Here is a 23,376-nt window from a genome sequence, read left to right on the forward strand (position 1 = left end):
AACTAAAAATTCTGTGGTTGCGGCACACCTAAAAATTTTGTACACTACTGGCCATTACAATTGCTGCACCACGAAGATGATGTGCTACCGACGCGAAATTTAACCGACAGGAAAGAGATGCTGTGATATGCAAATGACTAGCTTTTCAGAGCATTCACAAGAGGTTGACACCGGTGGCGACACCTACAACGTGCTGACATGAGAAAAGTTTCCAACCGATTTCTCATACACGAACAGCAGTTGACCGGCGTTGCCTGGTGAAACATTGTGATGCCTCGTGTAAGGAGGAGAAATGCGTACCGACTTTGATAAAGGTTGGATTGTAGCCTATCGCGATTGCTGTTTATCGTATCGCGACATTGCTGCTCTAACTTAATTACGGAAGCACACACCATACGAGCACCAACAATTTGCCCACGTTCGGATTGACCTAGCTCCGACATAATGGACTACCAGCTACACAGAACACTGTCCTGGTCACGACAGGTACTTGCAACGTACTGAGGACATTGCACAGGTGTCGTTCGTGGTCGGATACAACAGTGTAAGTTGCAGGTTTGGCTAGCATCAGCATTTATGTTCAAGCGTGTAATTCTCGCAGTGTCTTCGTATTTTTGCCCAACTTCTGTGTATGTACTCGTCCCGTCGACTTCTGAGCTCGTTTCCTAGTTATTACCGCTGTGGTTCGGCCCTTGTTAACAGCGTCTACTGTGAAGGTACATAAGGTTCAACTGATACCCTTTCTAGATGTCCCGGCTACAAGCAAGAAATGATGTGAGCCTGTACCACAGCGTGTATCGAAAACTCACAAACAGGGATCGATAGTGTAGCGTTGCTCTTGGGGGGGGGGGGGGGGGGGGGGGGAAGAAAAAGAATTTTTATTTTATATTTATTTGAAAAATGTCGAAAATGTTAATATTTTGGTGGGACACTTGGCTACAGAATCAGGGATTGATTACACTATTATAATAACATACGTTGAGCATTGAATACCTGAATAAGAGCAGCAGATTGATTTATTTGAGATCATTCGGAAGAAACATTATCATTTCTGTGCATTTTTACAGTCGCGATGTAGTCATACCCGGAACAACACTAAGGGACCAGAAGATTTATAGACTTTAAAAGAAATGCAACACTACATAATTGAAAAAAAAGAGTTGATTCAGAAATAATAGGAAAACGATAATGTTCCTTCTGCCTCATGCTGCGATCGGCCCATCATCGTGATCGTAATTTCTGGTGATGAACTAACACAAAATAATTATCATTCTAGTAAATGAGGAGATGGAAATCATCAAGGTTAATTTACTAAAATAAGCGCACTTATCTTTAACACACGTTTTTTTAATGCTACGTACCTTTTCATATTAAATTACAATAGATGACCATTGTGGTTAAATACTTTATACATAATAGTCAAAATGGCCTCTTGATGCTGTCTGTTCGTAATCAGTTACAAGAAACTACATGTTTTCTGATTGTAAAGATAACAATTAGCTTATTTACTGGATATTTTCACATCAAATATAAAACACCGATGTGGAACGCAGCAAGTCCGCGTCCGCCTTTCATGGAATACAACAGTAAAAGGTGAGGCACCCAATGCCTCATTTGTCTTGAAACAACATAATTCTTTTTTTATATCATTAATCAATAATGTACATAGAGATTTACAGGCACCGCGCAAGAACGGCAAAGATAAAAAATAATAGATTCTGTCGTTGTTATGCGATGGTTCATTTCTTTTATTTTACAATTGTTCGATAACTTTAGGCCATTGGGCGTGTACTATTGAGCGTATATTAATGCTTGTGAAGGGAAAGTTACTAATATTACAATAGCTGCACAAATTTTCAAATCACGCCAGAACAGGAAGTATCAAGTACGGCCTCCCTGGCATGCTTCCACAGGGTCCTTGAGGGAATCTGCCGTATACGTCAACATGTGACCACCTAAGCCGCAGCAATTTTGAAATTACAATTTTATTCACTGTATTTCGAAAGGGGTTTCTTCCTTGGGAACGTACATGAGCGTCCATGTAATAGTTTCTACTAATTTGTAGGGGAGGGGGCAAGATGTGGGGCACAGAGTATTTTTAATATTTTGGTAGACGCATGGCGACTAGTAACTAGCCAATAAGAAGGTCTTGTTACATACCTGCGTAATGCCAAATTTTCAATCGTTTTCTCGAAAAAATAACATCCTGAGAGCTCGAGGGGGGAGAGGGTGCAGGGTGCCCCTCCCCCCAACCCCCTTCCCCCAGGTGTGCGCGCCCTTGGGGATGTATGAAAGTTGCGTCTTTTATGTATTTGTTGAGTGTAATTGAGTGTAAGGGATCTACATCTACATCTACATCTACATTTATACTCCACAAGCCACCCAACGGTGTGTGGCGGAGGGCACTTTACGTGCCACTGTCATTACCTCCCTTTTCTGTTCTAGTCGCGTATGGTTTGCGGGAAGAACGACTGTCTGAAAGCCTCCGTGCGCGCTCGAATCTCTCTAATTTTACATTCGTGATCTCCTCGGGAGGTATAAGTAGGGGGAAGCAATATATTCGATACCTCATCCAGAAACGCACCCTCTCGAAACCTGGCGAGCAAGCTACACCGCGATGCAGAGCGCCTCTCTTGCAGAGTCTACCACTTGAGTTTGTTAAACATCTCCGTAAAGCTATCACGGTTACCAAATAACCCTGTGACGAAACGCGCCGCTCTTCTTTGGATCTTCTCTATCTCCTCCGTCAACCCGATCTGGTACGGATCCCACACTGATGAGCAATACTCAAGTATAGGTCGAACTAGTGTTTTTCAAGCCACCTCCCTTGTTGATGGACTACATTTTCTAAGGACTCTCCCAATGAATCTCAACCTGGTACCCGCCTTACCAACAATTAATTTTATGTGATCATTCCACTTCAAATCGTTCCGCACGCATACTCCCAGATATTTTACAGAAGTAACTGCTACCAGTGTTTGTTCCGCTATCATATAATCATATAATAAAGGATCCTTCTTTCTATGTATTCGCAATGCATTACATTTATCTATGTTAAGGGTCAGTTGCCACTCCCTGCACCAAGTGCCTATCCGCTGCAGATCTTCCTGCATTGCGCTACAATTTTCTAATGCTGCAACTTCTCTGTATACTACAGCATCATCCGCGAAAAGCGGCATGTAACTTCCGACACTATCTACTAGGTCATTTATATATATATTGTGAAAAGCAATGGTCCCATAACACTCCCATGTGGCACGCCAGAGGTTACCTTAACCTCTGTAGTCTCTCCATTGATAACAACATGCTGTGTTCTGTTTGCTAAAAACTCTTCAATCCAGCCACACAGCTGGTCTGATATTCCGTAGGCTCTTACTTTGTTTATCAGGCTACAGTGCGGAATTGTATCGAATGCCTTCCGGAAGTCAAAGAAAATAGTATCTACCTGGGAGCCTGTATCTAATATTTTCTGGGTCTCATGAACAAATAAAGCGAGTTGGGTCTCACACGATCGCTGTTTCCGGAATCCATGTTGATTCCTACAGAGTAGATTCTGGGTTTCCAAAAACGACATGATACGCGAGCAAATACATGTTCTAAAATTCTATGTGTGTGTTTAGTGTTGTTTCATGTTTGTGTTGGATGATGATGCTGCTGCTGCTGATGATGATGATGTTGACAGAAGGGAGAGGGTTGTTGATGTTTGATTTGTGGGGCGCTAAACTGCGCGGTCATCAGCGCCGGTACAAACTCCCAGTTCTTACTCAGTACATTTTTTCCTCAATCCAATCTAGACGCTGTCACAAATGATGAAGATGATGAGGATGAAATGATAAGGGCAACACAAGCACGCAGTCCCTGGGCAGAGAAAATTCCCAACTCGGTCGGAAATCGAACCCGGGACCCCATGATCCAAGGCAGTAACGCTAGCCAATATACCACGAGTTGCAGGCGAAGGGAGAGGGTGAAATCCCAATCCTTTTGTATAGCACCAAGGGTAGCGACGGGCTCAGCGTCCCCATCCAGAATGTCAAATGCGAATCACCATCCACAATGTCAAATGCCATCCATTCATGGGACACTGTGGAGAAGTATGGAAGTTAATCTAGGACATTGACTTGGAGTCTGGTGAAACACCTGTGTCGTGGGACGTCCACTACTCAGATTAAACTCGGAAAATGAGTATAGGGCGACGTTTATTAAAACATTAATATCACATTTATCTAGCACTTAACCAAAACCTTCATAACAAAACCGTCACAGAAAAGATAATACGATTAGGTTCCGGAGCAGGAACAGCTTACGAGCAATAAGCCGTTTACAGAATGAACAAAGTTCATTGTGCTTCATTTTCTCTTAAATTCGAAAGCAACAGCTCACGGTTTTCCTAACACTTATTTCTAGACATACAAGTTATCCAATATTTTGCAGTGATAATACGAGGTGCATTCAAGTTCTAAGGCCTCCGATTTTTTTTTTCTCTGGACTGGAAAGAGATAGAAATATGCGCATTGTTTTAAAATGAGGCCGCGTTAATTGTCAATACGTCCCAGAGATGGCAGCACCGTACGGCAGATGGAATTTTACCGCCAGCGGCGAGAATGAGAACTGTTTTAAATACTTAAAATTGCGACGTTTTCCTTACTTGAACAGTGTGCAATCATTCGTTTTCTGAATTTGCGTGGTGTGAAACCAATTGAAATTCATCGACAGTTGAAGGAGACATGTGGTGATGGAGTTATGGATGTGTTGAAAGTGCGTTCGTGGGTGCAACAGTTTAATGAAGGCAGAACATCGTGTGACATAAACCGAAACAACCTTGGGCTCGCACAAGCCGGTCTGACGACATGATCGAGAAAGTGGAGAGAATTGTTTTGGGGGATCGCCGAATGACTGTTGAACAGATCGCCTCCAGAGTTGGCATTTCTGTGGGTTCTGTGCACACAATCCTGCTTGACGACCTGAAAATGCGAAAAGTGTCATCTAAGTGGGTGCCACGAATGCTGACAGACGACCACATGGCTGCCCGTGTGGCATGTTGCCAAGCAATGTTTACGTGCAACGACAGCATGAATGGGACTTTCTTTTCGTCGGTTGTGACAATGGATGAGACGTGGATGCCATTTTTCAATCCAGAAACTAAGCGCCAGTCAGCTCAATGGAAGCACTCAGATTCACCGCCACCAAAAAAATTTCGGGTAACCGCCAGTGCTGATAAAATGATGGTGTCCATGTTCTGGGACAGCGAGGGCGTAATCCTTACCCATTGCGTTCCAAAGGGCACTACGGTAACAGGTGCATCCTACGAAAATGTTTTGAAGAACAAATTCCTTCCTGCACTGCAACAAAAACATCCGGGAAGGGCTGTGCATGTGCTGTTTCACCAAGACAACGCACCCGCACATCGAGCTAACGTTACGCAAGAGTTTCTTCGTGATAACAACTTTGAAGTGATTCCTCATGCTCCCTACTCACCTGACCTGGCTCCTAGTGACTTTTGGCTTTTTCCAACAATGAAAGACACACTCTGTGGCGCACATTCACCAGCCGTGCTGCTATTACCTCAGCGATTTTCCAGTGGTCAAAACAGACTCCTAAAGAAGCCTTCGCCGCTCCCATGGAATCATGGCGTCAGCGTTGTGAAAAATGTGTACGTCTGCAGGGCGATTACGTCGAGAAGTAACGCCAGTTTCATCGATTTCGGGTGAGTAGTTAATTAGAAAAAAAATCGGAGGCCTTAGAACTTGAATGCACCTCGTACAAACCTGTAATACTAAAGGGACGTATATGGCTCCAAAACGAGCTTAGCTCAGAATTACTGCAACACAGATTTTAGTGTGAACCTTCCACGTACACCCAGTCGTTCTATATCCACACATCTCTATATCACAATTTTCTACAGAGGGCCCCCTGCACTCTTATTTGAAGATTTTCACTAATATTAGTAAGAGCATTACTAAAATTTGAAGCCAACAATAGCATTACTAGAATCTAAAACTACAATCTAATTCATTCATTAATATATTTAAAGCACATTAATATAGGATATTAGGATCATCAAGATACAAAACAAACATTTATACAACTAGCAAACATCGGGGAAGTGGCTCATACACATGCATGTTTTGTCATCAGCAAGGTACATTTCCAATCATCTAACCGCCGTTACTTGTTCGGGCCTTTCTGTTTACTGTCCACACAGATAACAGGTAGTTACCATACCTAAGATTCATCTGAAACGGAGGCATTAAGCGATACAGTTGCTGATGCCTAGAAAGATGCAGAAAAATTCACGTGAGCTCCGATGACACTGTTAGTACTCCACAGTTACGTGAAAATGATTTGATACCAAAAAATCGTCGTAGCCCAGTCTCCACATCACCGTACTATGGTCTTTACAGTCGCACGACGGCATACGCACCAACCCGATACGCAAACAATGAGCAATAACGTCTGTTCCGGCCTGCCGTAGTGGCCGCCCGGTTCTAGGCGCTACAGTCTGGAACCGCGAGACCGCTACGGTCGCAGGTTTCGAATCCTGCCTCGGGCATGGATGTTTGTGATGTCCTTAGGTTAGTTAGGTTTAAGTAGTTCTAAGTTCTAGGGGACTGATGACCTCAGAAGTTAAGTCCCATAGTGCTCAGAGCCACTTGAACCACGTCTGTTCCGTTACATGAGTAGGGGGCTACAAGGTGAAGACAAGCTAAACCGTCCATGAGTTTGCAGTAAAACACAGTGACAACAAGCAATGAATAATGTCAGTTGAGAGCAGCAAATTCCCTTCCATACGTAATTACTCAGATAGCCTCCCACATAACTTCTCCGACTCGGCCCATCCGTACTACAGAACAGGTAACTGCTCCCATCTACCACGTTGCATGAAAAGCAACATACCATCATGTCAATGCTATGTGGGCCTCGTTCATCTCCGAAGGCAGTGGCCCAAAGTCTCCACAGACTTAACCTCAGTAATCACTGCACATTTCCACATCAATCACAGAACACCGACAGCCGTAGTCGCAGTTGTTACACATACGTTCCGTTACGTCCTGTCCCACGCGCAGCCCGCACTTACTTATTGTCGCACCGCGGTCCCCCACGTTACAACAGTCTTGGGTGCCACCACCGTCCTCGCGGCCATGCACAACACGCAGCCTGTGGACTGCCAGAAACCTATGGATAGGCAAGGACGTGCCAACCGGCACACTCCCTTCCTCCGCTTGCCGCCCAAATACTGCCGGCGAAAATTTCTTCCGCGTCAGGATTCGAACAGGCTTACCTCCGGATCGAGCGCCACCGCACAGGATGCATTAGTAACCTTGGCTACGAAAGCGGGTTATTGGGCATGGCGTCATCCTGCTTACAAATTTTAAATTTGTTTCAAAACTATAGTAAAGTGATTAAAGTTAGATTGTCACTCAAAAGAACAAAATTTGGAAATTTTATTGAGACAATGAAAGACATACAAAGGATCTGTTCCGAGATTATGATTGATCATACTTCGAATTTATTTTAGATATTCAATAAAAAAAATCAAAATGGTTGCCGTATTTGTGTTCTGATCAAGGGCCTGCGAGTCTGAAGTAAGCATACCGCATGCAGTGTAGCCCCGCAGAAGTTACTTAAATCAAAATTGGATAACAATAGTCAGTACTACATTAAATTAATGGGACCTTATACCTAACCACAATGAAATATCATTAAATGTAACGACATGGTCTAATAGTTAATATCAACAAATGCCACGTACACTACTGGCCATTAAAATTGCTACACCACGAAGATGTGCCACAGACGCGAAATTTAACCGACAGGAAGAAGATGCTGTGATATGCAAATGATTAGCTTTTCAAGGCATTCACACAAGGTTCGCGCCGGTGGCGACACCTACAACGTGTTGGCATGAGGAAAGTTTCCAACCGATTTCTCATCCAAAAACAGCAGTTGACCGGCGTTGCCTGGTGAAACGTTGTTGTGATGCCTCGTGTAAGGAGGAGAAATGCGTACCATCACGTTTCCGACTTTGATAAAAGTCGTATTGTAGCCTATCACGATTGCGGTTTTCGTATCGCGACATTGCTGCTCGCGTTGGTCGAGGTCCAATGACTGTTAGTAGAATATGGAATCGGTGGAGTCAGGAGGGTAATACGGAACGTCGTGCTGGATCCCAACGGCATCGTATCACTAGCAGTCGAGATGACAGGCATCTTATCCGCATCGCTGTAGCGGATCGTGCAGCCACGTCTCGATCCCTGAGTCAACAGATGGGGACGTTTGCAAGACAACAACCATCTGCGCGAACAGTTCGACAACGTTTGCAGCAGCATGGACTATCAGCTCGGACGCTGCATCACAGACAGGAGCGCCAGCGATGGTGTACTCAACGACGATCCTGGGTGCACGAATGGCAAAACGTCATTTTTTCGGATGAATCCAGCTTCTGTTTACAGTATCATGATGGTCGCATCCGTGTTTGGCGACATCGCGGTGAACGCACATTGGAAGCGTGTATTCGTCATCGCCATACTGCCGTATCATCCGGCGTGATGGTATGGGGTGCCATTGGTTACACATCTCGGTCACCTCTTGTTCACATTGACAGCACTTTGAACAGTGGACGTTACATTACATTTCAGATGTGTTACGACCCGTGGCTCTACCCTTCATTCGATCCCTGCGAAACCCTACATTTCAGCAGGATAATGCACGACAGCATGTTGCAGGTCCTGTACGGGACTGGATACGAAAATGTTCGACTGCTGCACTGGCCAGCACATTCTCCATATTTCTCACCAATTGATAACGTCTGGTCAATGGTGGCCGAGCAACTGGCTCGTCACAATATGCCAGTCGCTGCTCTTGATGAACTGTGGTATCGTGTTGAAGCTGCATGGGCAGCTGTACCTGTCCACGCCATCCAAGCTCTGTTTGACTCAATGCCCAGGCGTATGAAGGCCGTTATTACGGCCAGAGGTGGTTGTTCTTGGTACTGATTTCTCAGGATCTATGCACCCAAATTGCGTGAAACTGTAATCACATGTCAGTTCTAGTATAATATATTTGTCGAATGAATACCTGTTTGTCATCTGCATTTCTTCTTGGTGTAGCAATTTTAATGGCCAGTAATGTATTAAAGGTATAAGCTCCCAAAAAAGTGTTTTCGGAGGTCAAAGGTAGAAGTTAATAGGTTTGAACCGTTTTTATTTACTGTTGCTCGCAGTGTTGAAAAATCGTTTCTCGAGACAAACTTTTTAAAGTTTAGGAAAACTTTTGTATGTGTTATTTGTTCAATATGCGTGAAAACTACATGTTGCTGAACACAAATCTGAAATTAGATTTTCAAGATTCAAAATGGCAAACCAATATGGCGGACCAAAAACTACGTTTAGACCAACTTTTACCAAAATTTATCCAAAAGAATGTGTTTTCTTTACTTACGCGTAGTCTGCAATTCCGGGACCCTTCTTCTAACTCGAATTGTTCGTGGAGAGCAATTCCCTCGTTCTTGTTGGCGCGGAAAGCAGATCTGGCTAAGCTGGATATGCTGCTTTCGGCAGCCTGCACACATTATTCGTTAGTTTTTCTGTCGAATATGTTTGCCTGCATACTGCAGTATAGTACATCATTTTGTGAACGTGCGTCACGACACGACGAGTTTTCTACCTGAGCCGGGCGTCTCCGGCTGAGAGCGTCCCACGGAGGCCATGATAGTGCTTCAAACAACGGGCAGTAGAAATTTTTGTAACGCACCGACTAAAAAACCTTTTCGCCCCCACATTCCAGATGCATATACCTTTCGAAAATGCAATAAACATGAAAAAATCGAATTTATGACGATTTTGAATGAGGCCCTGGCCTTAAGGAACTGTTTCCTGTAGAAGCGGAATACTCTGGTAACCAATTGTTTCGGTCAAATAAAGCCAATGGCAACACTTAAATATACTGTGTCTTGGTGGTCATTGTTCGTGGTCAGTGTTTAATTGTCGTAAACGGGGCACAATATGGCGTCTACGCAAACACCGGTGGGTGCTTTAGCTGCACCTACCTGACTTCTGCTGGATACACGAAGCGCGCAGAACCAAAAACCAATACAAAACAAATTAATGAAAATAAAAAAAAAACATACCAGCGCAGAACTCTAGCGGGATTTGCGCCACTCGCTCATCATTCATTCCGCACGAAACACACAACTGAAAAGGAAGAAAGCAAAAGAATGTAACAGCGAAATGTGCTCTGAGAGAAGAAAAAAAAACAATATATAATTCCGTAAAATATGTGCGTCTGTATGTGTCTGTGTATGCGAATTCAGAGATAACAATTCCTGCATAACAGCACGTACTGAAAATCACGATGAAACATAAAAACATATTTTTGCATACAAAGTAATTTGCTCTTAATGAAAGCTATTTTTATTTTTGCATTGCAGTTTCGTAGAGTCGATTCTTCGCTTTCCCAGACGTTAATTGGAGTACTGCACAGTTGCTGTATTTGTCACTAAATAAGCAGCCACCAGTTGATAAACCAATGACTGTCATGATAGCTTTTGTTTGTTATATACTATCTTTATACGTCTAATCTCTAAGATATTCATGACAATAACAATCTGATGATGTATTCAACCCGAATAGAGTCAAATACAGTCACTGGTTTATCAGTTGCTGGCTTCTTATTTAGTGACCAGTACAGCAATCGTGCACTAGACCAATTGATTTGCGTGACTTTATGCCACACAACCACACGTGGTTTATTTGGTCACGTCCGTGTGTCTCACTATGACGATCCGGTAAATTGACGTTCACCATAATTTTGGCCGGCCGCGGTGGCCGTGCGGTTCTAGGCGCTTTAGTCCGGAACCGCGCGACCGCTACAGTCGCAGGTTCGAATCCCGCCTCGGGCATGGATGTGTGTTACGTCCTTAGGTTAGTTAGGTTTAAGTAGTTCTAAGTTCTAGGGGACTGATGACCTCCGATGTTAAGTCCCATAGTGCCCAGAGCCATTTGAACCATTTTTTTTTCAAATTTTCAACGGGTATTTTTTATAAATTTACTGGCGACTAATAAAGATTTAAATATGTTATTTATCTGTACTGTTCCATTCAAGGGCAGCGCATTTTTCCATTGAATAGGCAGCTTTTACTTCCCTTCACAAGAAGAAAGAGTCACTGAATGTTTTTCCACGTAACGACCTACTTGGGACACCCAACATTGGGAAGTCACATGGTGATACATCGGAACTCCAAATATGAAGTCCTTACGTCTCTGATGATAGCAGGTATAAAATACAGGGATCGAAATATTATCAAAAACTGTGCAGAACCCAGACTGCAGTTCTGAGAGCCGAAATCCGTGAAAGAGAAACAAAATAGAAAGGGACTGAGACACGGTTGTTGTCCATCCCCTGTATAATACAAGATGTCAGTATTTAGGGATATGATAGGAACGATCATTAGAAGCAGAAAAGTCTAGTAAACATAGACTCCAAAGTGCATATCTTTGGAGCTATGAGTACCTGTTCAGTTTCACAGTAGCGAATATTCACAATTTTTCAATTGAAGACATAAAGTCTGAATATGAGTCAGTGATCATATTTTTTTTATTTGCTATCTACCTACATGTTTTAGTTTGACGTTGATACCACATCAGAATATTTTATGATCTGGAGATGGCAGTAGCCGAAACCTGTCAGTAAAGAAAAAAAAATTGTGATCAAGACGGGCCTGTAAAATAAAGAATATACACAATTGATCATAGCTCTTAAGGTATGCACTTATAGACCATGTTTACTGGTTTTTGTCTTGTTTTGGTCCATACTGTCACCTCTCATAATATGGAAGGCAAAGAGCTTGCAGTAGAAAAGATTTGTCTCACCGTATAGAAGTTTTACTCATTGCTCTTATGGCATGCATTCGCTTCGAATCCTCATTCCAACCCTACGCCTGAATATTGACCATTCCTCCCGGGGCACCCTATATAGTGTATAAACTGAGCATGTAGTGAAGAAAACTAAGGAATAATTTGGATAAGAAATTAAAGTCAAGATAGAAGAAAGAAAAACTTTAATGTCTGGCGACGGCATATTTATCCTGTTAGAGATGGCAAAGCATTTAATTGATCAGCTGAATGGCATATATTATGTCCTTAAAAATGATCACCTGTTGAACGTCAGCAAAAGTAAAGCCAAGGTAATGGAGATTTCTCGAATGCTGATGAAATGAGACGCTGAAAGTAATACGTAATACATGAGTTCTCCTAATTGACCAGCAAATAACTGACGAGGACGGAAACAGAGAATATCTAAAATATGGACTGGCGAAACGGAGAAAACATTTCTAAAAATTTGAGATCTAATATAAACTTAAGTGTTAGGAAGTCTTTTATGAAAGCATTGCTTTGTATGGAAATTAAACTTTACGGTAAACAGGACGGACAAGAAGAGAGCAGAAGCTCTTGAAATGTGATGCTGACGATTAGACGGGTAGATCGCCTAACTAATGAAAATTTCTGAATCTAAATGGGAAAAAAGAAATTCATGTCGCAACTTAGCTAAAACATGGGACCGATGTTGGTGTGATGAATGCCATCTTGCTCTAAATGCAGAAAAATGTTTGTTAACGCAGAAGAGCAACGAAAATAATCCTGTGACGTTCGAATACAGCATTAGAACTGTCGTGTTTAACACAATCACATCAACTAAATATCTAGGCGTAACGTTGCAAAACGAAATGAAATAAAACTGTCATGCCAGGTTGGTAGCGGCGAAGGCATATGATCGACTTTATTTTATTGGGAGAATTTTGTAAAAGTGTAGATCATCTGTAAAGGGGATGGCGTACAGAATTCTAGTACGACCCATTCACGAGTACTGCTCGAGTGATTGGGATCCTCACCAGTTCTGATTAAAAGAAGACATCGAAGCAGTACAGAGGTGTCCTGCTAGGTTTGTTATCGGTAGGTTCATTGCACCCGTGGTCTTAATCAAAACGTCTTCGTTCCCGGGTTCCAATCCCGCCGCTGCTTAAATTTTGATTAAAAATCAGTGTTGGCGACCGAAGACTTCCGGCATAAGAAGTCACCCTCATTCTGCCAACGGCCTTCTCAAAGAGGACGGAGGAGCGGACAGAGGTTCAGGGCACTCTCTTGTCCTAGGGGTGGGAAACTGCCCCTAAAGGCGCAAGAATCAGCAATGACAACGGCATGAGGATGCAGAAGGCAATGGAAACCACTGCATTGAAGAAGACACGTAACGTGTATCCACAGGACATGTGGTCATGATGATACCTCCATTGGCAAAAGATTCCAGAATAGTCCCCCATCTCCGAAAAGGACTGCCAAGGGGGAGGTTACCATGAGAAAAAGAATGAATAATCAACGAAAGGATAATGTTCTACGAGACGGAGCGTGGAATATCAGAAGCTTGAACGTGGTAAGGAAGCTAGAAAATCTGAAAAGGGAAATGCAAAGGCTCAGTTTAGATATATTAGGGGTCAGTGAAGTGAAGTAGAAAAAAGTCAAGGATTTCTGGTCAGATGCGTGTAGGGTAATATCAACAGCAGCAGAAAATGGTATAACGGAAGTAGGATTCGTTATGAATAGGAAGGTAGAGCAGAGAGTGTGTTACTGTGAACAGTTCAGTGACAGGGTTGTTCTTTTCAGAATCGACAGCAAACCAATATCGACGATAGTTCAGGTATAAATGCCGACGTCGCAAGCTGAAGATGAAGAGACACAGAAAGTGTATGAGGATATTGAAAGGATAATACAGTATGTAAAGGGATATGAAAATCTAATAGTCATGGAGGACTGGAATGGAAATGTAGGGGAAGGAGTAGAAGAAAAGGTTACAGGAGAATATGGGCTTGGACAAGGAATGGGAGACGAGAAAGACTAATTGAGTTCTATAACAAGTTTCAGCTAGTAATAGTGAATACTCTGTTCAAGAATCACAAGAGGAGGAGGTATTCTTGGAAAAGGTTGGAAGATATAGGAAGATTTCAGTTAGATTACATTATGGTCAGGCTGAGATTCCGAAATCAGATACTGGATTGTAAGGTGTACTCAGGAGCAGAAACAGACTCAGATCACAATATAGTGGTGATGAAGAGTAGTCCGAAGTTTAAGACATTAGTCAGGAAGAATCAATACGCAAAGAAGTGGGATACGGAAGTACTAGGGAATGACGACTTACGGTTGAAGTTCTCTAAGGCGATAGATACAGCAATAAGAAATAGCTCAGTAGGCATTACAGTTGAAGAGGAACGGACATTCTAGAAAGGGCCGTCACAGACGTTGTGAAGGAAAACATGGGTACAAAGAAGGCAACTGCAAAGAAACAATGGGCAACAGAAGAAATGCTTCAATTGATCGCTGAAAGGAAGAAGTACAAAAATGTTCCGGGAAACGCAGGAATACAGAAATACAAGACGCTGCGGAATGAAATAAATAGGAAGTGCTGAGAAGCTAAGACGAAATGGCTGCATGAAAGATGGGAAGACTTCGAAAAAGAAATGATTGTCGGAAGGACAGACTCAGCATACAGGAAAGTCAAGACAACTTCGGTGACATTAAAAGCAAGGGTGATAACATTAAGAGTGCAACGGGAAGTCCACTGTTAAATTCAGCGGAGAGAGTGGATAGGTGGAAAGAATACATTGAAAGCCTCTATAAGGGGGAAGATTTGTCTGATGTGATAGAAGAAGAACATGAGTCGATTTAGAAGAGACAGGGGATCCAGTATTAGAATTTAAAAGAGCTTTGGAAGACTTAAGATCAATTAAAGCAGAAGGGATAGATCCACCAGAACTTCTACAATCATTGGGGGAAGTGGCAGCAAAACGACTATTCACGCTGGTTTGTAGAATGTATGGGTCTGGCGATATACCATCTGACTTTCGGAAAAGCATCATCCACACAATTCCGAAGACGGCAAGAGCTGACAAGTGCGAGGATCATCGCACAGTCAGCTTGACAGCTCATGCATCCAAGTTGCTTACAAGAATAATATACGAAAGAATGGAAAAGAAAATTGAGGATGCGCTAGATGACGAGCAGCTTGAGTTTAGGAAAGGTAAAGGCACGAGAGAAGCAATTCTGACGTTGCGGTTAATAGTGGAAGCAAGACTAAAGAAAAATCGAGGCATTTTCATAGGTTTGTCGACCTGGAAAAAGCGTTCGACAGTGTAAATTGCTGCAAGATGCTCGAAATTCTGAAAAAAAAGTAGGGGTAGAGCTATGTGCCAGACATCCACCATGTTTGAAGTACATCGCCATTCTGTCATACAGTGAAACATCTTGTAATAACATCGGTAGAACATTACGGAGGAAATCAGCATACATTGCACCATTTAGATTGCCATCGATAAAATGGGGGCCAATTATCCTCCCTCCCTTAATACCGCACCATACATTAACCCGCCAAGATCGCTGATGTTCCACTTGTCGCAGCCATCGTGGATTTTCCTTTGCCCAATAGTGCATATTATGCCGGTTTACGTTACCGCTGTTGGCGAATGACGCTTCGTCGCTAAATAGAACGCGTGCTAAAAATCTGTCATCGTCCCGTAATTTCTCTTGTGCCCAGTGACAGAAATGTACACGACGTTCAAAGTCGTCGCCATGCAATTCCTGGTGCATATAAATATGGTACGGGTGCAACCGATGATGATGCAGCATTATCAACACCGACGTGTTTGAGATTCCCGATTCTCGCGTAATTTGTCTGCCACTGATGTGCGGATTAGCCGCGACAGCAGCTTAAACACCTACTTGGGCATCATCATTTGCTGCACGTAGTGGTTGACGTTTCACATGTGACTGAACACTTCCTGTTTGCTTAAATAACGTAACTATCCGGCGAACGGTCCGGACACTTGGATGATGTCGTCGAGGATACCGAGCAGCATACATAGCACACGCCCGTTGGATATTTTGATCACAATAGCCATACATCAACACGATATCAACCTTTTCCGCAATTGGTAAACGGTCCATTTTAACAGCGGTAATGTATCACGAAGCAAATACCGTCCGCACTGCCGGAATGTTTCGTGATACCACGTACTTATACGTTTGTGACTATTACAGCGCCATCTATCAGTGGTCCACCCTGTATAGTAAAGTCAAGCGCCGGCACACCAGTCGGGAATGACAGAGCAGAGAGGGCTGTGACAAGACGTCAGCCAATTGCGAGCTGACCGTCTCCTCTACAGCATGACAACGCAACAGTAGCAGCCCCTAGGTGAAGAGGACATAAGTGCAGCGCCCGAATGGTTGCAGCCCGGTTGAAGAGTAGCTTCAAGATTAGGCACTTGTATCGCAGCGACTGCTCTATTCACTTCTATGTACTCGGACTTGGGAATTGTTATACTTAAGAGATTTCTTATTTTGTCTGTCGCCCTTTCCTTGCTACACATCTGTGTAACACAGAGTTAAGTATTGTATTTTTTCATTTTGTAATAAACTCATTAAAATGATTTGTTTGAATGTTGTCTAGCGAAAAAAGTGGTCCAACTAAAACATTCATATTTCTTTACGTACTACACGAATATATAATAAAAAATGGGGGTTTCTATTTTAAAAAAAAGGCAGTTGATATCCGTCTGACCTATGGCAGCGCCATCTAGCGGGTCAACCATAGCGCCATCAGGTTTCCCCCTTCAAGCTAGACGAGTTTCGTTCTTTGTAGTTTTTTCGTTTAATTCTTATTTCGTGAGATATTTGGCCAGGTCACGATCAATGGACCACCCTGTATATGCCCATCCTAATAGGCAGACCACGTGCAATGGGGATGAAACTTCATACGGAACGCCTAATGTTTGTCCACACAAGAACAGGAAATATGTCACGGCGAACATAATCTGGAAAACAGCATGCAGTCACGAAGTCTTGCCAGTACTACATGATTATCGAACTATAAAAGTGTGCAAAGAATTGATAAAAGCTACTGCTGATTGTTGTTTTGCTTCGCTTTGGCTTAGGCAGAATTTACACTAAAATTTGAGCTTGAATTAAGTACAGACGCGAATACTAATGTAAAATGAACTTTGCATTTTAAATTTAATATGATTTCATAAATGAATGGAGAAGGAAAATAAATTCTAAATGTTTTAGTTAAACTCTTGATTAGTAAGGCTCAAATCAAAAGCAGTAATAAATAAAACTTTTAAAATCTCTGTGATGGATTATACAAGTAGGCGGTACACTACAAATTGAACTAAAGAAAAGCTCTGCACATATTTGTATATCCTGAACACATTTAAGTTAGTGGGAATGTGTACGCTAATCTCTCGGATGGACAAGTGAAAGACCATTACTGTACCACGAGCGTGGAACACGGTCTACTTTTGAGAACAACGTAAGTTCAGTCTGAACACGAGTTAAGGCACATTTAAGGACCCGAAAACGTTGCAACCAAGATATTATGCCAAACTGCAAACGCATGGCCCCAGCTCATCGTGATTCTAGTAACTCGTTGCATGAGGATGGCCATCAGAAAGTAACCTCAATCCAAATATCCAGAGTCCATAAGCAAGCAGGACGTGGCACTAGTTGTCCGTAACCACTGAATACAGCATGAGAAAGTGCCCATACGAAAAACAAGAGAAACAAAGAGTGTCTTTTCCGTCGTTGAATGGTGGTTCCAAACACGCTACACGGCACGCACACGCCTCTAATTGGTCCAAAGTTTGCCTAGCAGACATATGTTCATTTGACCAGTCATAGGCTGGACGGGTACAGAATGTCTTTGCAATAGACTGACAACCCAGAACTCGCGTAAGAATGATTAACTTGAAAGTTGAGATTTTAACGAACGACTATCAAAGTGTAGGGATAAATACTGCGGAGGAAGTTTCGAATACAGTAACCAGATTCCAGTGTATGAAGGTTCCAGTTGTTATGCAAAGATAAACAAACTTGCGCAGGATAGATTAGCTGCATCAGACCAGTATTCTACCTGAAGACAACAACAAGAAAAACATGAAAGACACTAGATTGAGGTTGTGCCTCAACATTATGCATTCATGCTAAACTTAAGTGCGGTAGTGAGAAGGCTTCACAATACGAATATGTACGAGTCGTGTTCAATACGTAATGTGACACATTTTGTTCTGAAAGCAGGTTGGTGTTCTTCAGTATTCCAATACACCATACTGTTTTGGCTACAAAATCCTATCTTTTAACATAATATCCGTTCAGTGCGACGGCCTTACACCAATTCAGTGGGGGCGCCTGTATGCCCGCATTGTACCACTCCACTGTTCGTCGTCGGAGCTGCCGTCTGCTGCATCAGTCATCTTCCCATTACCCACGTGCTTCTTCCCACGGAGACATTCCTCATTGGTCCAAATAACTGGAAGTCGGAAGATGTGAGATCTCGGCTATATGGTGGATAAAGAGGGTCAAAAATGGTTCAAATGGCTCTGAGCACTATAGGACCTAACATCTGAGGTCATCAGTCCTCTAGAACTTAGAACTACTTAAACCTAACTAACCTAAGGACGTCACACACATCCATGCCCGAGGCAGTATTCGAACCTGTGACCGTAGCGGTTGCGCGGTTACAGACTAAAGCGCCTAGAACCGCTCGGCCACATCGGCCGGCGAGGAACAGTCCAATGAAGCTATGTGAACCCATCTCTGGTGCGCAGGCGTGCGTGAGGCTCTCCGCTGTCATGAAGAAGTTCGTTTGCATTCTTGTGGCGATGAACACGCTAAAGTCTTTTCTTTAATTTCTTGAGGGTAGCACAGTACAGAGCTGGTCGGTGCACCATAAGGGAGTACATCAAACAGAATAACACCTTCAGAGTCCCAGAATATCACCTCCCTGACTTTACTGACTGAGGGTCCGGCTTTGATCTTCTTCTTCGGAGGAGAGGTGGTGTGCCTCCACACTATGGATAGCCTTTTTGTTTATGGTTCGAAGTGATGGTCCCACGTTTCATCGCCTGTGACGATGTTCGACAAAAAACTGTCACGATCAGCCTCGTAATGCGCAAGCAGTTCCTCACAGATGGTCCATTATTCTATGAGGTCTTTGTTAGGTGGCGAGGAATCCTGCGGGCACACATACCTTTAAGTGCCCCAATTGGTGAAAGAGTGCGTCGGCGCTACTAAAAGAGACGCCGAGTTGAGCAGCGAGGTCTTTGATCGTGATCCGTCGACCACCTCGAATGCGAGTGTCCGCCCGCTCCAACATCGCAGGAGTCCCACAACAAATTTCGCATTATTTCAATCGAAACTCGTAAAGCAGCGATCAAAAATTTTCCATTTCAAGGTTATGGAGTCCGTAATCGGTATGCCAATCAGGCAAAATTGCAGTGAGCATTAAGGCCATCGTCCTACCGACGTCCCAGGTGGAAGATACCCACTTGATAAAAAAACACCGTGCCTTGCTGCGTGAAGAAGTCCATTACTGCCTGCTGCTTATCCTCGTCCGACGAGAATCGCTGAACCTCTAAAGCCTTGTTTTGATTGTACCGAAGGAGTGATAATAGCGTGGGAAGATATCAGGACTAAGGGTGGGTGCTCCATTGTCTCCCTCTTGAGTTGGCGTAACTTATGCGTTACGAGATTTGCTATATGGGGAAGTGCGTTATCTTGAGGCAACGCTACCCCTTGGCGCACCATTCCACAACGGTAATTTTCGACAGAGATTCTGCCCCATAAGCACTCTTCATACTCCAATGGACATCTTTCTATGTTTGTCCTTCCACACCCAAGAAAAGAATAAAAGCTCGGTGGTCCGGTTTGGAAACATTTGGTAATAATTCATAGTTCACGTTTCCTCATTTACCGCAAGCTTGCCGCAAAGGCACTAATGTCAAACGAATCCCTTGCTTTCCAGTAGCGCTACATTCTACACTACTGGTCATTAAAATTGCTACACCACGAATATGAAGTGTTACAGACGCGAAATTTAACCGACAGAAAGAAGATGATGTTATATGCAAATGATTAGCTTTTCAGAGCATTCGCACAAGGTTGATGCCGGTGGCTACACCTACAACGTGCTGGCATGAGGAAAGTTTCCAACCGATTTCTCATCCGCAAACAGCATTTGACCGGCGTTGCCTGGTGAAACGTTGTTGTGATGCCTCGTATAAGGAGGAGAAATGCATACCGACTTTGATAAAGGTCGAATTGTAGCCTATCGCGATTGCGGTTTATCGTATCGCGACATTGCTGCTCGCAATATGGAATCGGTGGGTTCAGGAGGGTAATACGGAACGTCGTGCTGGATCGCAACGGCCTCATATCACTAGCAGTCGAGATGACAGGCATCTTATCCTCATGGCTGTAACGGATCGTGCAACCACGTCTCGAACCCTGAGTCAACAGACGGGGACGTTTGCAAGACAGCAACCATCTGCACGAACAGTTCCACGACGTTTGCAGCAGCATGGACTATCAGGTCGGAGACCATGGCTGCGGTTACCCTTGACGCTGCATCACAGACAGGAGCGCCTGCGATGGTGTACCCAACGACGAACCTGTGTGCACGAATGGCAAAACGTCATTTTTCCGATGAATCCAGGTTCTGTTTACAGCATCATGACGGTCAGATCCGTGTTTGGTGACATCGCGGTGAACGCACATTGGAAGCGTGTATTCATCATCGCCATACTGGCGTATCACCCGGCGTGATGGTATGGGGTGCCATTGGCTACACGTCTCGGTCACCTCTTGTTCGCATTGACAGCACTTTGAACAGTGGACGTTACATTACATTTCAGATGTGTTACGACCAGTGGCTCTACCCTTTATTCGATCCCTGCGAAACCCTACATTTCAGCAGGATAATGCACGATCGCATGTTGTAGGTCCTGTACGGGCCTTTCTGCCCTGGCCAGGACATTCTCCAGATCTCTCACCAAATGAAAACGTCTGCTCAATGGTGGCCGAGCAACTGGCTCGTCACAATACGCCAGTCACTACTCTTGATGTACTGTGGTATCGTGTTGAAGCTGCATGGGCAGCTGTACCCGTACACGCCATCCAAGCTCTGTTTGACTCAACGCCCAGGCGTATCAAGGCCGTTATTACGGCCAGAGGTGGTTGTTTTGGGTACTGATTTCTCAGGATCTATGCACCCTAACTGCGTGAAAATGTAATCACATGTCAGTTCTAGTATAATATATTGGTCAATGAATACCCGTTTATCATCTGCATTTCTTCTTGGAGTAGCAATTTTAATGGTCTGTAGTGTATATAAGCTGCAGTAACGAACTGAATTGGAAACTTATTGATCACACCTTGCACATTTAAGAGACAGGTGGAAGCTATAATTCTAATGCAACACGTAGAGCGAGAGGCCCACCACCCACTGACTTCGCTATCTGTTTCTGTTCCAGCTGACGATGGCGGTCTACCTGACGCACGTTTCTCAGGGCGGCTCACTCAGGCAGGCGGTCCACTACGCGCAGGAGATCCTCAGCGGTGAGTACCGTAAATCTAGGCTCTAGAGGTTCCCAAGCTGTCGCTTTCTTCCCTTCTTGCATATAAGTAATTTGTTACCTCCAGAGAAATATCCTTGTCATCAGGAACATGGCAGCGTCGGACTTCTTGTACTACTGCTGGCTTTTCTGTCGAAACATGCTGTGTGAATATACTGGGATATGTGAGACAGTTACAGACAATTAACGCTGCCTGACGAAAAAAGTGCCGCAAGCAGAAGGGGAGGCGAAAACGAAATGATGGGTTGGAAGGGTATGTGATGTTATTTGAGTGATTGCAAATTAGGGCTAAATTCAAAAAATAGCTTGGCAGCGTCAGCACACTTATCAATATGACGGTACACACCCACTCGTCTGGATTCATGCACTAATCCGGTTGGGAAGGGTGCCGTAAAACCATTGTATCCTTTCCTGAGGCATACTGGGCAACAACTGTTGTAACGGATCCTTGATATTTTGGATACTGCCACTACGATGGAGTTCACGTACGAGCTGATCCCACATATTACGTCCGACATAATTGATACGTGGAATATAAACTAGAAAAATGTTCATTCACACAATTATATTCAATACGAACTCTTCTGATCGTTTAGCTAAATATAAACAACACAAAAAATGACTAACCAATTTACACTACAGAAATTAAATACTTCTTCAGAAAATTTATTCTGGCAATCTACTTTTTAACACTGTAGTAAACAACACAGTCTTACAAAACCTCAGCAACTGGGAAACGAACAATCAAGTCCCTTACTGGACGATATAACTGGCGGAACAAAAGTTCTGACAAGCCACCGTGGAGCAACATGTGGTGAACGCCAAGTCCGTGCTGAGTACGAATAACGAAGAAGTTAATGTTTGTAGCTAAAATCACCGAAACGATGACAAAGTCCAGACGCGCCGAGTTGGTAGAGTCAGGTCCCCGGGGGTTCAACGATTTGGGGTCAAGTGGCGCCTGTGACTGGACACATCAGCACACGATATTTATACCATGGCCCTTCCTAAGAGACGCTGAACAGTTGCTGGGACCCATCGTGGCCTTCCTGTGCTATAGAGATTTGCCAGCCTGGGTTTTGGGGGGCATGTTTGTCATGATGTGAGCGGGAGAAGTGTCAGGTGGATTATGGTTAGTTAGGACTGCAACGGGCACTAGTGTGACCTATTCTTGAGTGCTGCTCGAGTGTTTGGGATCCGAACCAGGTTGGATTGAAAGAAGACATCGAAGTAACTCAGAGGCGAGTTGCTAGATTTGTTACCCGTAGGTTGGGTCAATATGCAAGTGTAACGGATATGCTTCGGGAACTGAAGTGGGAATCCCTGGAGGGCAGAAGACATTCATTTCGAACAACACTACTGAGAAAGTTTTGAGAACCGGCATTTGAATCTGACTGCAAAGCGATTGTACTACCGCCAACATACATTTCGCGTAGGGACCACGAAGATACGAGAAATTATGGCTCATACAGAGGCATATAGACCGTCGTTTTTCCCTCGCTCTATTTGCTTATGGAACAGGAAGGGAAGCGTCTAGTTGTGATAAAAGGTAAGCTTCGCCACGCACCGTACGGTGGCTTGCGGAGTTTATATGTTGATGAAGATTTAGAAATATTGTTCGGTGGGTAATACCTCTTTGTGAAGCTTTCCCTGGCGAGAAGACAGGAAAAGGGAGACTGCATCGGTGACTGAGTGATGCTGGCAGAGTTTACACATTTCAGCTCTGAGAGCTCTTACAAAATGTTTCTCCATGCCGTTTGAAAACGGGTGGAATGGAGCTATATGGACTAATGTGATTATATTAACTGCACAAAATTCTGGGAATTCTGTAGATGTAAAATGGGGTTTCTGAGAGAGCATCTAAGGAAAATATCCTGGAAAAGGTCTGGATGGTGGCAGTGGAAGTGGTGGAAAGCATTCGCGAGACAAAT

General features: G+C 43.7%; 1 protein-coding gene across 1 annotated transcript in view; it reads left to right on the forward strand.

Annotated features, from left to right (window-relative positions):
* Positions 1-23,376, forward strand: part of LOC126095457 (lipase 3-like) — a 233,423-nt gene that overhangs the window by 182,586 nt on the left and 27,461 nt on the right. Inside the window, exon 6 of the mRNA XM_049910249.1 lies at positions 21,347-21,431. Coding sequence (XP_049766206.1) covers positions 21,347-21,431 — 85 coding nt within the window. The remainder of the gene's footprint in view (positions 1-21,346; positions 21,432-23,376) is intronic.

The sequence above is a fragment of the Schistocerca cancellata genome, chromosome 8, assembly GCF_023864275.1.
Source record: "Schistocerca cancellata isolate TAMUIC-IGC-003103 chromosome 8, iqSchCanc2.1, whole genome shotgun sequence".
Lineage (NCBI taxonomy): Eukaryota > Metazoa > Arthropoda > Insecta > Orthoptera > Acrididae > Schistocerca > Schistocerca cancellata.